The sequence below is a fragment of the Tribolium castaneum genome, chromosome 8 (assembly GCF_031307605.1).
Source record: "Tribolium castaneum strain GA2 chromosome 8, icTriCast1.1, whole genome shotgun sequence".
NCBI classification, from domain to species: Eukaryota; Metazoa; Arthropoda; class Insecta; order Coleoptera; family Tenebrionidae; genus Tribolium; species Tribolium castaneum.
This window is the reverse complement of record NC_087401.1, coordinates 12,505,687-12,521,364: the sequence shown is the minus strand read 5'-3', so window position 1 is coordinate 12,521,364 and position 15,678 is coordinate 12,505,687. Positions and strand designations below refer to the sequence as shown.

The window sequence follows — 15,678 nt, the reverse complement described above, 5'->3', positions numbered from 1 at the left end:
AAAGTGTTGAAAAATGTGTGAAATAAAACCACAATATGGTTTCGTCGAGTATTTGTATTAAAGTAAAATCACATTTTAGCATTTCAACCATAAAAACAAAAAAAAAAAAACAAAAGAAAGAACCTTGGCTCAAAATAGAACCAACTAATATTACAAAAATTATGCAACCAAATATTGAAACCTACAATTATTAAAAACAATGACGGAGGAAATACCAACATTCCGAGCATTTTTTCGGCAAATGTAAAACGGTTTTTCACAGTTCAGCAACCTTGTTATTATTTGTAATTAGTTTAGCAGAAAAAAGACTTACTTCTTGTGGACTTTATAGGTCCTTGCCTCCGTTGTATGTTTAGTATTTCTTGTTTGAGACGTTCTTCCTCCTTGCGAACTCGTTCCAATTCTTCATCTATTCGTCTCAATTCGGCATTTTCCTTCGCCTTCTTCTTCAAATTCTTCATTTCGAGATCATTTTTAAGCATCGACATCATTTTCCGTTTCTTCGTTTCCTCTTCTTCCTTCAAACGCGCCATTTCCTGGTTGTGCTCCTCAATCTTCTTGAGCATTTCTTCCCGTTCTTGAATCACCTCCAACTGTCTTCTCCTATTCTTCTCAATGTTACTTTGAATCTGTCCTTGAATCGTATCAATAACATCTTTCAATAACTTCGCCCTGGAAGCTTCCTCTTCCTTCCAGAATTTCTCCTGTTGCTCGTACATTGTCTTGGCCTCTGAATCGAACAAAAAATCCAAATTCTTTTGGCGAATCTTCTCAAGTTTCTTCTGTTCTTCATTCAAGGCCAAAAACTGGTCTAGTGCGGCTTTAACTTCAATCTTCTTCATTTCATCTTCAAGTCTCTCGGCGATTTCCAATTCTTTTAATTTCATAATCAAGTAACGCTCTTCATCCAAAGTCTTCACCACATCTTCGGCTTTCTTCTTTAATTTCAGTTTGTGTTGCTTGATGTTATCAAGAGCGCACTCTCTTTCAAGTCGCTTCTTCTCTTCCTCAATCCGCTTCAGTGCGATTTCATCCAATTCGGCTTTCTTCCTCCTTTCTTCATCTTCTTTTCGTTTCAGATCTTCACTAATTTGCGTCTTTAGACGCATCTCGTCAATTTGTTGTTCCAGACTCGCTTTTAATTCTTCCTTCTTCAATTGTAACCTTTTCTGTTCTTGATCAAACTTCTCCTGTTCTTCTTTCATGATTTTCTCGCGTTCTTTTAGCAACTTGCGACATTCTTCCTCTTCCTTCTCCTTCTTCATCCGATTTTCGATTTGTTGGTCCAACCAAGACAATTTTAAATCCCGACTGGCTTGCATCCTTTCGTAATGATTTAAGAAGGGGTTACTACTCCTCCATTGGTGATACAACTTGAGTTCCGCTTGGTGTCTTCTTCTTTCTTCTTCCTCCAATTTCAAACCTACAAAAATTAAACAATAAATCTTCAAACTGCAAACCACCAAACTACCATTATTGAGCTCCTTCAAAATTTCAGTTGGTATCTCGTTAGGTCGTGGCGACCTAACAGAGGTCATATTTCTGACCTTGCGAATCTGCAATTCAGCTTCTTGTAACTTTTCTTCGTCATAAAGCAATTTCTTCAATTTTGCTCTCCTCCGCTCAAGATTTTCCTCATGTTCGCGTTCTTTCTTCGTTTTTTCCATAAGTTTTTGCTGATTTTCGTAATATCGGGGTGACGTCCATTCATCATATTTTGTATTCTTCCTTTCAAAATCTTCGTAGTAACGTCTTTGACCGTTCCATAGACGGTCGTGACAAAACTCTTTTTCCCGCCGTCTGATCATCTCATTTTCCACGCGGATTCGGTGGCTAGGGGGTGGCCTTCGTGCCATAACTTGAACAAATTCATCTTCAATAGAAAAAGTCCACCAAACACAAACAAATTTTTTGTCTTGTTATTTTTTTGATAAAGATAATTGGGAATTCCGGCGTATTATAAACATTGCAAATGTAAAGTAAGTGGTTGTAATTTTAAGAAACATATGTACGCAGTTGGTGTCAAGTGTTTGTTCAGAAATAATAAGGTATAAGTGGTTTGTGTTTGTTTAAATTGTGATTACGAATCATTTTTACCAGAATTATAAAACAGGAATCACAGCTTGGTGGGTATAAAGGTTTTTCCCTCATAAAATAGAAAGGTAATAGAAATCAATAAAAGCATCGTTTTAACGTAAATGCGATACCATCGCATTTCAAGATTTTTATCGCACTAAACACACAAGAATCAAGTTAATCTCAAGATCAAAACATAATTTCCATTCTTTTTGTTTTTCAATCTAATGCCTACATTTCACAATTATTTATCTTATCTAGACAGCTTTTCCATGTTTTTCGTTGAAGTTGTAAATATAATAAGTAAGTTATTACTTATTATACAGTGTTAACTTCATATTTGCTACAAAAAAACATAAAAATATCGAAGAAATTCCAGAAACTAAAAACTGTACCATCATATTCGGTAAAATAGTCAAAAAAAAGAAAATAAGAACAACAAACAAAAAAAAATATATAAAATAAATAAAAACAAGTTGATGAGTATATGAAAAAAAATGTTCTTAAAAATAAAGAGTTTTGAAGTATATACAGAGTGACTAAAACATGTCGGAGCCCCGTATAAAATAAATAAATAAAAAAAATTAGAAGTGTAAGAAAATATATACCATGATTGTTAAAATATAGATAAATAGTAAATAAATAAAAATATATATATATAAACTTTATACAAATATAATTAAATTAAAGAAAAATAAAAAAATGAATAAATAAAAATACATAAATACAACACCAAAAAAGAAAAAAACTAAAGAAAGCAAAAAGCACAAGAATCAAGTTAATCTCAAGATCAAAACATAATTTCGATTCTTTTTGTTTTTCCATCTGATGCCTATATTTCACAATGATTTATCTTATCTAGACAGCTATTCCATGTTTTTTGTTGAAGTTATAAGTATAATAAGCAAGTTATTACTTATTATATTGTACTACTGATTCATATTTACTACAAAAAAACATAAAAATACCGAAGAAATTCCACAAACTAAAAACTGTACCAACATATTCGGTAAAAAAATCAAAAAAGAAGAAAATAAGAACAAAAAACAGACAGGACCTTCAAAATATCATAAAAATATATAAAATAAATAAAAACAAGTTAATGAGCATGTGAAAAAAAAATGTCCTTAAAAATAAAAAGTTTTGAAGTATATACAGAGTGACTAAAACATATCAGACATATATATTTATAGATAAATATATATAAACATAAAATATAAATATATAAATAATAAATAAAAAAATATATATAAACTTTATATAAATAAACTTAAAAAAACAGAAAAATTAATAAATAAAAATACAACACAACACAAAGAAAGAAAAAAAGAAATAAAGAAAAAAGCACAATCGTGATTGTAATCTAGAAAATCTGACAGAAAAAACATAAAAGTAAGACTAAAAGCTGTTGTCATGCCCATCTTAAGGTCGGACACAATCTGACAAAAAATTTAATTACATAATTATTATTGGGGGTAAAAAAGACAACTATTATACAACAATTTTTGTCATAAATGATCTCATTTCCGGAAAAATTTGCTGACTAAAAGTGAGTGACTAAAAATGTAGTTATGTCTCAAATTATAAAAAAAAAATAAAACTGGCTCCATTTTGCCCCCATAAACACCTATTGCGTCAGTGAAACGCAGCGAAAGGGGAATCACAATACTTCCGAAGAACATCCGCTTCAAAACAAGTTGACACTGCTAACAAGCCACTCACTAGCCACAGAGTGGTCCAAACAGTAACCACTATTCAAATCAATAACAACCAAACGAAACACAACTCAAAATTTTAGTTTAGTCCCAAAAAAATTAGTCAAAAAAAACTATAATCAAAAAGTGTCAAAATTCGACTACTAGTGTTAAGTGAGTGTTATTTCCGGACCGGCCCATAGCCACTAATGTATTTTGTGTGAACCGATTAGTTTTTTTCACCGGTCAATTATGAATTATGTATATAATCAAGTCAGCGTGGCGCATCAGTGGCAACTGTGCCAACAATGATAAAAATTTTATCGAAAAATTAGATTTATAATCACAACTTTATCGTGATGGCTTTCATTTAGAAGCGTGATTTTTCCACGAAAAAATCGGCCACAAAAATGTACACTTTTCTATTCTGTTTTGCAGCTTTTTTGGCCACAGGTAAGTCAAAAACCTGTGATTTTGTGTGATAAACAAGTGTCTAGATTTTTTGTCAAGGTTTTGGACAAAAATCGAGCAATTATCACAATTTTGTGACGACAATTTTGAAAAATTCGGGAAATTTAAGTGGCGACATGACTGTTTCGAATTGTTTCGATAGCAGTTATCAGGAATAAATAACTTATTTTTTAATACTTCCAACATACAAAAAAGTACAGTTGCTGACAAAATTAACGTGGTTTTTTAGGACAAATGAGCGAGTTGGTGGTGGTCCCCCGTGAGGGTTGGCACGCCCGCCCCCCTACCGCCACCGAGCCAATGGCCAATCCCGTCCCCTTCGTCATCACCCACCACAGCTACATCCCGCCCGCGTGCCACACCCCCGAAGCATGCGTCCAATCAATGCAAACCATGCAAGATATGCACCAATTACAAAACGGCTGGAACGATATTGGTTACAGTTTTGGGGTAGGGGGTGATGGAAACGCCTACGAAGGGCGGGGGTGGTCAAAAGTGGGCGCACACGCCCCCAAATACAACAATATAAGTATAGGAATCTGTGTTATCGGCGATTGGACGAAAGAACTACCCCCCGAAAATCAACTAAACACTGTACATAAGTTGATCGCGTTTGGGGTTGAAAAGGGGTACATTAGGGAGGATTACAAGTTATTGGGGCACAGACAAGTGAGAGACACGGAGTGTCCGGGGGATAGATTATTTGAGGAGATCTCCACGTGGGAGCACTTTGGGGTCAAGGGAGAGAGGAGGCAAGAGAACAATGGGGTTGAAGACAATAAACTTTTTTTTTTCAAACACAAGTCTTGATTGGGGTCGTTCTGATTTTGGTTTGGTGAACGGTTGGTAGCACTGGTTGGGCAAAATAAATACAAGTGGTCGAAGAAAATGTGTTCAATAAAGATAGCTTTGAATGAATTTTTATTTTTCCTGAAAACTCCTGAAAAACCATCACTTTTTTACCATTTACCATTTGGTTTTCGTATAAAAAGTATGAACAGAATAGGTACCAAAGTGGTCCTTTGAGGAGAACCACCCAATTTTTTTTCAATCAAAAATCAAAATAAAATCCCGACTTTTGTCGAGACGTCGGCGCGTTTTTCGTCGTTTTCTTACAAAATCGCCGAAATATTTCGAATCGGTTGGGCGTCGTGAAACGTCACGACGCCTGAAATAGCCATCAGCTATTTCGAACGCGAATGCCACACTGGAAACGTGTGCGTGTTGCACTGAAAAACAACCGAAATCGGCGAAAAATTTTCGCAATAGTGTTTTTCCGTGTTAGAGTGAGTGTTTTTCAGTGATTTTTTGAGGTAAGTCGTTGCATAACACGAGAACAAAAGACACACGATGGGGGGGCTTGTCCCCCTCTGCCCCTTGACGGTGCGATTATTTGTCGGTGACTTGCAAAATCCGGGGAATTTACAGCGAAGAGGACCCCTCACAGCCCCGCGCGTGATATTATTGTTGCAATTCGAGGTTTATTTACAAGATTTTTTATCGTAGACCAATCAAAAGCTATTTTTAGGAGGGGTCCATCGGACAATTTACGACGCTCTTTGCCCATCACTTATAAATAGATTGGGAAGCGAAAACAATTTTCGATGATTTCCAGTGATGATTGATTTTTTAACTACGATTAAAGCAAGACACGATCGAAATTGAGTAAATTTCTATTTTTCCTAATTTTTTTTACAAATAAAATTTAAAATTTTGATTAAAAACACAAATAGTGAAAGTAAAGTCTGATTGATTGATTTCACTCAAACTTGGCACTATTTGATGCAGCTTGCTGGACTATAAATAGGACACTATTGTCAATCAAAACCAAAAAATGGGTCGCATATAAAATGAAGAAAGTATAAAAATGTATAAAAACCAAAATTAATGTGAATGTGAACAAAATTTTGTAAAATCAAATATCAAAAACAAATTCGAAATAATTTAATTCTCTCAACAAAATAAAAAAAAATAAATAAATTTAACTGTCTAAAGCAATTTCGATTGTAATTTTAAAAAATTAAAACTGAAGATACAATTTTCTAGGTAGGTAAATAGCTAATACATTTACAGAACCAGTTTTATGTTTATTTTTGAGCTATGATGGCTCAAACCCAAATGACAAATTATTGTTCTAATAAAACGCAGAAACATAAAACGAAATTTTCTTAAAACAAGCCGAAAACTCACGTTGAAAAATACCGTATTAGTTATTAAAATCTCACTTATATTATTCGAAATTTCGAGACATTTTTGACAAAGACCCACGAGAGTAAATCGTTATTTTTTGCCTTTTTTACGAAAAAACTCACATATCTGAAAAATTATGTATAAAACTTAAAATTCAACTTTTGTTCGTTTGTAACTTTTAGCACATTTTTCATACAAATTGCTAGAGCAGGCCGAAAAATAAAGGTTGAAAGTAACATTTTTTTGTGAAATTTTATCATAAGTGACTAAATTAGATCGAAAATGACGATCACTTTTTGCCTCTTTAGAGTGATGTTGTCAAAATTCGCCAAAATATAAACCTAATTACATACTTTCAAAATTGTAATAAAATTTTGAGCTAAAAACTAACTTACTTTGCAAAATGACAGTAACTTTCTAGTAAAATTTCTTCCAATTTATTTCAAAATTTTAAGGACATTTTAAAGCTGACAACGCACAGATCGTGCAAAATTTTGTTCAAATAGATCGAAAAATTTTCAGCCAAGACTATTTCACACAAATTCATAGAGCAAGATAAAAAGAAATTACAGAAGGTTGAAAATGACATTATTTCGACTTTTGCGTTAAATTTATTTTCTTTTGCAATAAGAAATTGGCTATTGTAAAAAATCTCGTCAAAAATGACCAAATTAATTTCATTTCCCTTCTCCAGAATGATATTTAGTTCACAAATTTTGCTCAAATAAGCCGAAAAATCTTAGATAAAAGTCATAAATTACAGTATTTTTGCCCAAAAGACTATTTATTTCACACAAATTCATAAAGTAAGATAAAATGAAACCACAAAAGAAAAGTTGAAAATGACATTATTTCGTGCTATTGTAAGAAATTTCGTCAAAAATGACCAAATGACGTTCTTTTGACTTCTTTAAGTCGCAAATTTTGCTCAAATAAGCCGAAAGGTCTTAAATAAAAGTCGTGAATTACATTATTTTTGCCTTTTCAAGCGTTTTATGACGTCGTTTCAGTTATTTTGCATAAAATCGCTAGAGCAGACTAAAAAAATCACAAATCAAGATCGAAAAATTTATATTACGTGAATTCTAGCTTTTCATGAAACTTTTTTAAGAGAGAGTTCCATTTATTTTGCAAAGTTTTGTCTAAAAATGACCACATTAGATAGAATTTAACAAAAAATTACACTCCGAATCTGAAAAAAGTCGAAAACTCAAAATTTCATATAAAAAACTCACTTTTTCGGTGAAATACGTAAAAAAAAATCCAAACAAGATTGAATCGGCCTTAAGTTATATTTAAAAATAAGTTTAAATAATAAGTAGAATATTTTTTCACAGCAAAACGTCTTTAGATCAACTCTTGCTGTGAAATTTTGAACGTATTTTGATTTCTTTTGATTACTACATATGAAAATACTGGCGTTGGAGAAAATCGCAAGTAACGCGTTAACACTTAAACAGAATAAAACGATAATCTATCAAAGACAACAAAAATCTGTCGATCTAAATTCCACAGCAAGAGTTGACCTAAAGATTTTTTCAACGCACCGTATTTTTTTAAGATAACATTAGATAATATTGCTTTAGATAAATATAAATTTTACTTATTTCCATCAGCTAGCGAGCCACATTGTAGAAAAATAATTCATTTTGCGCTAAAATTTTAAACAGATTTTGTGAAACCAATTTTATTTTAACCATCGCACTTGAGGCAAGGTTGGCATAAGTGCCAAAAACTTTTCATCAATAGTCGAAATAAAATACAACGGCAAAAACAATAAAAAAAAACATTTTCGTCCCACTTTTCACAAATTCTCTCATTTTCATCTCTCGCTTAAACCCCCCCTGAAAGACGCTTCACTTAATCTCTTTCAGCATTTTTCAGGCTCTTAGTGGCATCCATTAACCCTCAAAAAATCCCTAAACCCGCTCTAGTAGTGTGATAGTGCCACGTAGAGATCAAAAATAGGGAATCATGTAAGTCATCTTTGTTCCTAAAGCATGTGTCTTAGCTCATTCCGCACGCATCACACACACACACACAAACATGCACCATGCACAAAATCGTCTAATTATAAAAGCAATTGGGTCATCGCAACGCCTCGTGCCAATAATCAACATGACGTTTCGGCGATATTCCACGCAGAATCAGGATCACGATCGACATGAGCCCACGATTAACATCGAACGGCAAGGACGACGCACGATAAAAATAGAAGAAAACGCGAAAAGGACGCGGGGGCGGCCAGCATCCGGCCACACTTGTGTACAGACAACAACCGAACGAAACTAACCAATTGTTGCAAAACGGAGCGGAAAATTTTAGCTTTTCGTGAAAATCAACCACACGACAATGTAGACTTTATTCCAAAACCATAAAACCACCCACACGACTCTATTAAAAGTTTTGTTACTTTGAACACCATAAAAAAGCTAAAAATTCCACACGACTCTATTAAAAGTCTTGTTACTTTGAACACCATAAAAAAGCTAAAAATTTCCTGATTCTTCGCCTTCTTTCTTGCTCTATCTCTTTCTCTTCCACTCAGGGTGTTCACAAAAGCCATGCCTTCCGGCAACGACAGCGAAGCGAGCGGTTCGAACCCCGCCGCCCGTAAAACCTTCCGCCCCCCGTGGGTGAAGGAGGGCCCCAACCCCTTACCGGTCCCCCCAGCCCCCTGGACGCTCAAAAACACGCGCCGCGACAGCACCAAAGAAACACCCAGTGAAAACCCCTTAGGTACACTCGCCCCCTCACTCACTAAAACACTCATTTCCACCCTCGAATTCCAGCCGGAGTCCAGCTACGCAAAACCTCAGTCACCACCAAAGAGCCGCAAGAAAACGGCAAAGAAAACACTTTCAAACGACCACAACTGCGTCCAGTGCCACCAAAAGAAGAAACGAAACCGCCAAAAGAAACCCTACCGCCTGTCAAACTCAACAGTGTCACTGAACGACAAAAGAACGAAGCCAAAAAACCCCTGCAAAAATCACCTTCGAGAGATGAAGAAATAGATCGAGTAAGTCCATCTAGTGACTTGGGGCCAAAACTGTGCTATTTTGGGCCGGTTTTAGGTTACACCAGTGACAAGAAACGCGTTAGTGAGAGAACAGAGCATGAGGAAGCTTTCGCAAACGCCTGCGCCGCCCCCTATGCCACCCCCAGCGCCTGCAATGCCCGGAGCGAAGAAAAATCTAACTTCTAAACAGAAGGAACAATTGGAACAGCTCAAGTGAGTGTTTTCCCAAAAAAATACAATCACTAGAACTTTCTTCTAGATCACGGCCAAAAGTGAGACCCGATTGGACCGCCATGTTAAAAGAAATCGAAAGTAATAAAAAATTGAAACATGTAGAATGCAACGATCGGTCACAACCTCTCCTACCCAAAACTAAAGCTACTGAACATTTTGTCTTCGAAAGTGAGAAAGATAACGTCCATAATGAACTTTTGAAACAAGTGAGTCGTGCTTTCTGATCAGAAATTGGCAATTTTTGATTTCGTGTTTCAGATCCAAGACGGTATCCGTTTGAAGAAAGTCAAGACGAATGATAGGAGTAAACCAATGTTGGAGGGTTTGAGGAAATTTAGAAGACAGATGACTATAGAAGAGCAGATTCAGAAATCGGTCTCAATGGCTAGTATGCCACCGGTAAGTTTATACAGGGTGGCGACAAACTGGCCCAAAGCTCTTCAGTACGCTATACAGAGTGATTTTTTCAGGGCCTACATTAGAAACTTTTTAACGTTTCTAATAAAGCTAGAGTTTTGAAAATTTTATACGATCCAAATCGACCATTTTGAGGTAAACTAAATTACTTTCAAAATGGTTGATCTTCCAGAACAACAATAAAAAAATAAAAAAAGAAATTTTTTGTGGTATTCGATAACCAAAGGTTCGAAGAGTCTTCTAAAATTTTCAAAATTGTCAACTGTCAAAATTCATGGCTAGAATGATTTTTTCAAAATGGTTACCAAAAAACTGCTATAACTCAGTTTTTTCAAATAGAACAACCCTATTTTCTTAACGGCAATCGAAAAAGAACATCGATACGGTGACTTTTATCAATACGTCCTATACCTATCTCCCACAGTTTTTGAAAAAAATCACAAAAAATAGATTTTACATTGCAATTTTCATAGTTAATCAAGTAGACCTTGCAAAATGGTCAACAATTGTTAAACTACAATATTTTTTTAATTTTTAGCTCGTTGATTATCGAATAAGCACTAGAACAATAATATTTAATTATGGTTTATTATAACTTAGTGAATAATGTAAAGTAACTCAATCAGTCTGCCACTGAATTTTGAATTTCTCGAAAGAAATGGTGGACAAATCGAACATTTTTTTAATTAACAGCAAAACTTTATCGTATTTTTTAAAAGTCACCTCGATTAAAAATAAAATGAAAATAATGAGCTAAAATTAAGATCAGTTCAAAAACCTGTGTTTTAATCATTTCTTTGATCATCATTTTCAAAAAATCATAATAGCATTGCAATTTAACAGTTGATAAAATAATTATAATAAATTCAATTACTGGAAAAAGCTCAAAAGCTTTGATATTATAATAAACCCCTGCAAATCCAAAAAATTGCATAAAAAAACTGGGATACGTCAAAAACTATAACAGACAAGTACTAACAACTGAGTACATTTGACTCAGTTTCAAAAATGTAATTAAAATAGTTGGTTATATTAAATAAAACTTTAAAGTTGGCGCCAATTTCTTATAGACCCAAAAGTTCAACCATTTTGAAAATAATTTAGTTGAACTCAGGATCGTCGACTTTGATCGAATGCAAAACTTTAAAGCTCTAATAATAATAATAACAATAATAATATGATTTATTCAGAACAAAAATCCATTAGGCAAAGAACATGTCACAAAAAATACAAGAATACAAAAATATTATAGATACAAGTAGATTTACTTAAGAATAAGATTAAAACATGTTAAATGATTATAACATGTTAATATTAAATTCGGTACACTCTAAAATCACAATATAAACACACAATAAAAGACAAAAAATAAAAACGTTATCTGTAAAAATATTTTTTTTGTTTTTTTTTAGTTTAGAATATCTTTATATCACACTGTTTGTAGAAAAAAATTCTGACATGATATAAAAACATTTTTCACTAAAAATATTTTTTTAATTTCAACTTTACTGTTTTAAAATTCTCGTTAAACAGTTCTTTAGTAGATGATTATATATTTTAATTATTTAATTTTTGAGACTACATTAGTTATATTAGTAGTTAAAAATGTAGGCCCTAAAGAATCAGCCTGTAGAACACGTTCCAGAAAAATAATAAAAAAAAATCCCTCTCAATTATTCTTAGCATATTAAGATGCATATAAGAAGTAGAAATTTTTTTCTTAATTTCTTGAAACATTTTAAATCGGTTATAAGAACCAAAAAAAGAGTTCCTCTGCTCTTACACGTCAACGAAACTAAAAATTACTGATAATAACTATCAACATTAAATTTTCAAAATTGTCCAAAAAGCAAAAACATTTATATGTCAACTTAGAAAAAAATTCATAGTTGTAGTTTTACATAACTTGCTATGTCTCCCATAAACCAATAAAAACCTCCCCAAATCCGTAGTCATTATTTTGGTCATGTTGATGTTTGCAGTAAGGAATCTTAAACAGATCTCAGCACCTACAAGAGGTTCTTCATCTGTTTAACGTCTCTAACAAAGACCAGAGTAACCACTGCGGTTTTAGGGAAATTTTTATTAATTTATGATTTGAGCAAAAAAATTGAAAATTTTAAATCTCGTGAAAAGTTGGTATAATACAGAAAATGAGCCGATGAATTCAATGGAACAAACCGCATTGCTCTAAGACTTTTGGATTTCGAGTTATGATTTTTTTCGTTGAATAAAATTTTACACTATAGAAAATGCCTATCTTAATTTTTAGCAAAAAATTTTAAAATGTCAGATCTGGTCGAAAGTTGGTGTAATACAGAAAATGAGCCGCTGAATTCAATGGAACCAACCGCATTGCTCTACGACTTTTAGTTTTCGAGTTATGAAATTTTTTTGTTGAATAAAATTTTCCACTATGAAAATACCTATCTTAATTTTTAGCAAAAAATTGTAAAACTTTAGATCTCGTTAAAAGTTGGTTTAATACAGAAAATGAGCCGCTGAATTCAATGGAACAAACCGCATTGCTCTACGATTTTTAGTTTTCGAGTTATGAATTTTTTTGTTAAATAAAATTTTCTACTATAAAAAATACCTATCTTAATTTTTAGCAAAAAATTTTAAAATGTCAGATCTCGTTGAAAGTTGGTATAATACAGAAAATGAGCCGCTGAATTCAATGGAACAAACCGCATTGCTCTAAGACTTTTAGTTTTCGAGTTATGAATTTAACTGTTTAATGTAACTACTCCACAAGAATTGAAATAGAGGTATAACGATGCATTTTTTATTACATATTTTAGAGTATTTCCTGAAACGTTTCCTATAACGTTTTTTTGTGTACATTATCACGCACTCCAGAAATTTCTTTCCATAGGAAGAAATCGAAGATGAAGTTGACGAAATGGACGACATTGATAAAGTCCGTGACGACTTACAAAGCACCAAACAAATGCTAGCCCTCGAGTTACGAAACAAGGAAGCCCAAATCCGAGAAAACAAACGTTTACTTGCCAGAATACAAAATCTAGAAGCTGAGTTAGAAAAAGAACGAAACCGTGATAAATCCACAAACACCAGTGATAAATCAAGCGACGAAAAACTAATCCAATCGCTTCGAAAAGAATCAGAACAGGCGCGAAAAACCTCCGAGGAAGTCGAGAAGAAATTCGCCGAAGCGACCGAACAGTTAGACAACACGCGATTCCAATTAGAAGAACAGAAGAAACAGAACCAAATCCTGGAGAAGAAGTTGCAAGAGGCCCTTCAGGGAAAACGAACATCAATCAGCAAAGACATGGTCAACGGCGAAGAAAGCGAAGACGAATGCTTCGCCGACGAAGAGAGCGAAGAGAGCGACGGCGAAGACACTGAAGAAAAACGCGAGAAACGCGCCCAACGCGAACTGAAGCAACTGCGAAACAAACTGCGCAATTTCAAGAACAAGGAAGACAACGCGAAGAAAGAACGCGTCGCCTTGCGGGAAATCATGAAGAAGCACCAGATCGCCATCAAGGAGGAAAAGAAGAAATACAAAGCGCTCCAGAAGGAAGTGGACAAGATGGCCGCCTTGATGAAAGACGTGAGCGACGACGAGGAAGAAGAGGAAGAGGAGGAAAGCGAAGAGGAGGTGGAAGAAGAGGAAGAGAGCAGCGAGGAGTCCGAGACGGAGGAAAGCGAGGATGATAGCGACTCCGAACGCAGCCAGAGCGAGCCTGAAGACGCCCCAATTGAGAAGAAACGCGAAAATCTCTCGGTTAGGGTCACCCGGCATGAAAAAATACTCGCAGCCTTGAAGAAAGGCAACCTGATGATGAAAACCAACGCGGAGCGGCTGCAGGACGATTTGAACAAGCAGAAGGAGTTGACTGCGGGCTTGCAGGAGGACTTGGACTCGGTCCTGGCGGAACTGGGGTAAGGGGGCCGGGGGGCCCGCAGGGCCTGGGACAAAACGACGATGTTTTTAACGTGCTTAGTTTAGGCGAAATTGAAATTTTTATATTATTCATGGACGATGTATTACTCATGAGAATAAAGTGTGATCGCTTAAATAACCTCACTTTTTTACTGTTGGGAATGTTACAGGCGGGTTGAATAATCGGTTTCTTACCTAATTGTGGGCCAATTTCACTCACAACGACTCACAATCTTGGAAAATACCCCGTTTTTCACTATTTTTAGAAATCAAATCAAAACACAACACAAACATTTAACAGGACAGAGGTGCCAACCAATAATATTTTATTACTGTTTTAAGAACAGTTTCGACTCAAATTTATGGAAATAATACAATTAGTTTTTTATTTGTTATTAAATATCGTTACGAATCGATTGGTTTTATAATATTTTTGGTATTATTCCCGGGATTTGGAAAAATATCAAGCGATTGGTGACGGTTGGCGGCCCTACAATTTGACATTTGTGTCTTGTACCCAAATAAAAAAGCCAAAAAATGGCAAAATTCCTCGGAATTGACAAGGTTCTCTCGGTCCTTAATATAGTTAAAGAGAATGGGGGCCTTAGAGCCTCCCTGTACAAAATGTTCAGGTAGGTGACCTGACAGTTATGTAACATAACCTCAAAATGTCTTCCAATTTTCCCGTTTTTTTCCAGAATGGACGAATTAAAAGTAGGCACTTTGGTGGGAACCGACAAGTACGGGAATAAATATTACGAAAACAAGCGGTTTTTCTATGGCAGGAACCGCTGGATCGAGTACGCACCATATTACCGTAACGGAGCCCCAAACTGGCCCCCTTTGCGTCCTAACAAATTTTTTTCGTAGATTTGGACTATGACGGTAGTCAAGTACCAGCTGAGTGGTTTGGTTGGTTGCATTACAAAACCGACTTGCCACCAGACCAGGAACCTTTCAGACCTAAGTACAAGTGGATGCTAGACCATACAGAGAATTTGAGTGGCACTCCGGGCCAGTATATGCCGTATTCGACGACCAGGCCCAAGATCGAGCCTTGGATTCCAACAAAAAGATGTTAATTTGTAAAATTGTGTAATAAAGTGTGTAATTAGCTGTTACATTGCTTATGCAATCAGTTGTGCACAACTGGAAGTTATTAAATATTAAAAAAAAGTTGGAAACACAATAATTCGGATAGACACTGTCCATTAATGTTGTGTGTTAACGTAAAGGGCGTAATGAGTGTGTAAAATTTGTAGCAATTTGATTGGGCCGTTTGAGGTCGGCCATTAGAATTACGGAGAAAACCAATCACTCTAGATTTTTTGGTTCATTGAGAAATTGCATTTTTGGATGTGATTGGTCCATTATAATAATGTGAGAAACCAATGAATTTGAATTTTTGAACTCATTCAATAATTTCACGTGAATGGTTAGTTTAATTAATTAATTTTAACGAAAAAATTGGCAACAGCTCGTCTCAGTTGCTACGAATTTTGTGCCATATGAATATTTTTAATTCTCAAAGTGCAGAAACAACTGTTTTCTAGATGTAAAACCTGTTAAACGTATAAAAAAAGTACACAAATGCCGTAAAAAGTCGAAAGTATCACCTAATTTAGGGCCTGATTGCATTTTCTCCATGAAAAGTATTG

General features: G+C 34.7%; 4 protein-coding genes across 6 annotated transcripts; 3 read left to right on the top strand and 1 right to left on the bottom strand.

The window, feature by feature from the left end:
- Nucleotides 1-36: 36 nt before the first annotated feature.
- LOC657971 (uncharacterized protein) lies at nt 37-14,362 on the bottom strand. The gene is made up of 3 exons (XM_964390.5): nt 14,216-14,362; nt 1,472-1,858; nt 37-1,423 (listed from the first exon to the last, which is right to left on the bottom strand). Exons 2-3 carry the CDS (start codon nt 1,854-1,856, stop codon nt 294-296), a joined length of 1,515 nt encoding a protein of 504 aa, XP_969483.2. The 5' UTR covers nt 1,857-1,858; nt 14,216-14,362; the 3' UTR covers nt 37-293.
- PGRP-LB (Peptidoglycan recognition protein LB) lies at nt 3,750-5,159 on the top strand. The gene is made up of 2 exons (XM_964463.5): nt 3,750-4,223; nt 4,471-5,159. Exons 1-2 carry the CDS (start codon nt 4,181-4,183, stop codon nt 5,049-5,051), a joined length of 624 nt encoding a protein of 207 aa, XP_969556.1. The 5' UTR covers nt 3,750-4,180; the 3' UTR covers nt 5,052-5,159.
- On the top strand, nt 5,382-14,159 carry LOC658131 (uncharacterized). Of its 3 annotated transcripts, none has more exons than XM_008196670.3 (8): nt 5,382-5,554; nt 8,316-8,407; nt 8,980-9,170; nt 9,224-9,453; nt 9,509-9,666; nt 9,713-9,893; nt 9,946-10,086; nt 12,983-14,159. In XM_008196670.3, coding segments are annotated over exons 2-8 (1,944 nt in total). In that variant the 5' UTR covers nt 5,382-5,554; nt 8,316-8,405; the 3' UTR covers nt 14,024-14,159. The 3 variants fall into 3 exon arrangements, with proteins under 3 accessions (XP_008194892.1, XP_001809098.1, XP_008194893.1); XM_001809046.4 differs by having other exon boundaries at nt 8,306-8,407; XM_008196671.3 differs by lacking the exon at nt 8,316-8,407.
- A 118-nt stretch (nt 14,363-14,480) lies between the features above and the next one.
- On the top strand, nt 14,481-15,141 carry ND-B17.2 (NADH dehydrogenase (ubiquinone) B17.2 subunit). The gene is made up of 3 exons (XM_964621.4): nt 14,481-14,652; nt 14,719-14,837; nt 14,891-15,141. The coding sequence occupies exons 1-3, from the start codon at nt 14,558-14,560 to the stop codon at nt 15,100-15,102; spliced, it is 426 nt and encodes a 141-aa protein (XP_969714.1). The 5' UTR covers nt 14,481-14,557; the 3' UTR covers nt 15,103-15,141.
- The last annotated feature ends 537 nt before the right edge of the window (nt 15,142-15,678 follow it).

Excerpts from the sequence above, each read along its gene's own strand:
- ND-B17.2 (XM_964621.4), top strand. The coding sequence starts at position 14,558 with ATGGCAAAATTCCTCGGAATTGACAAGGTTCTCTCGGTCCTTAATATA. Across the intron at positions 14,653-14,718 it reads TCCCTGTACAAAATGTTCAG|AATGGACGAATTAAAAGTAG; the intron begins GTAGGTGACCTG and ends GTTTTTTTCCAG. Across the intron at positions 14,838-14,890 it reads CGAGTACGCACCATATTACC|ATTTGGACTATGACGGTAGT; the intron begins GTAACGGAGCCC and ends TTTTTTTCGTAG.
- LOC657971 (XM_964390.5), bottom strand. The coding sequence starts at position 1,856 with ATGGCACGAAGGCCACCCCCTAGCCACCGAATCCGCGTGGAAAATGAG. Across the intron at positions 1,424-1,471 it reads TTTGAAGGAGCTCAATAATG|GTTTGAAATTGGAGGAAGAA; the intron begins GTAGTTTGGTGG and ends TAATTTTTGTAG.
- PGRP-LB (XM_964463.5), top strand. The coding sequence starts at position 4,181 with ATGTACACTTTTCTATTCTGTTTTGCAGCTTTTTTGGCCACAG. Across the intron at positions 4,224-4,470 it reads TGCAGCTTTTTTGGCCACAG|GACAAATGAGCGAGTTGGTG; the intron begins GTAAGTCAAAAA and ends GTGGTTTTTTAG.
- LOC658131 (XM_008196670.3), top strand. Across the intron at positions 9,171-9,223 it reads ACCCAGTGAAAACCCCTTAG|CCGGAGTCCAGCTACGCAAA; the intron begins GTACACTCGCCC and ends CTCGAATTCCAG. Across the intron at positions 9,454-9,508 it reads GAGATGAAGAAATAGATCGA|GTTACACCAGTGACAAGAAA; the intron begins GTAAGTCCATCT and ends GGCCGGTTTTAG.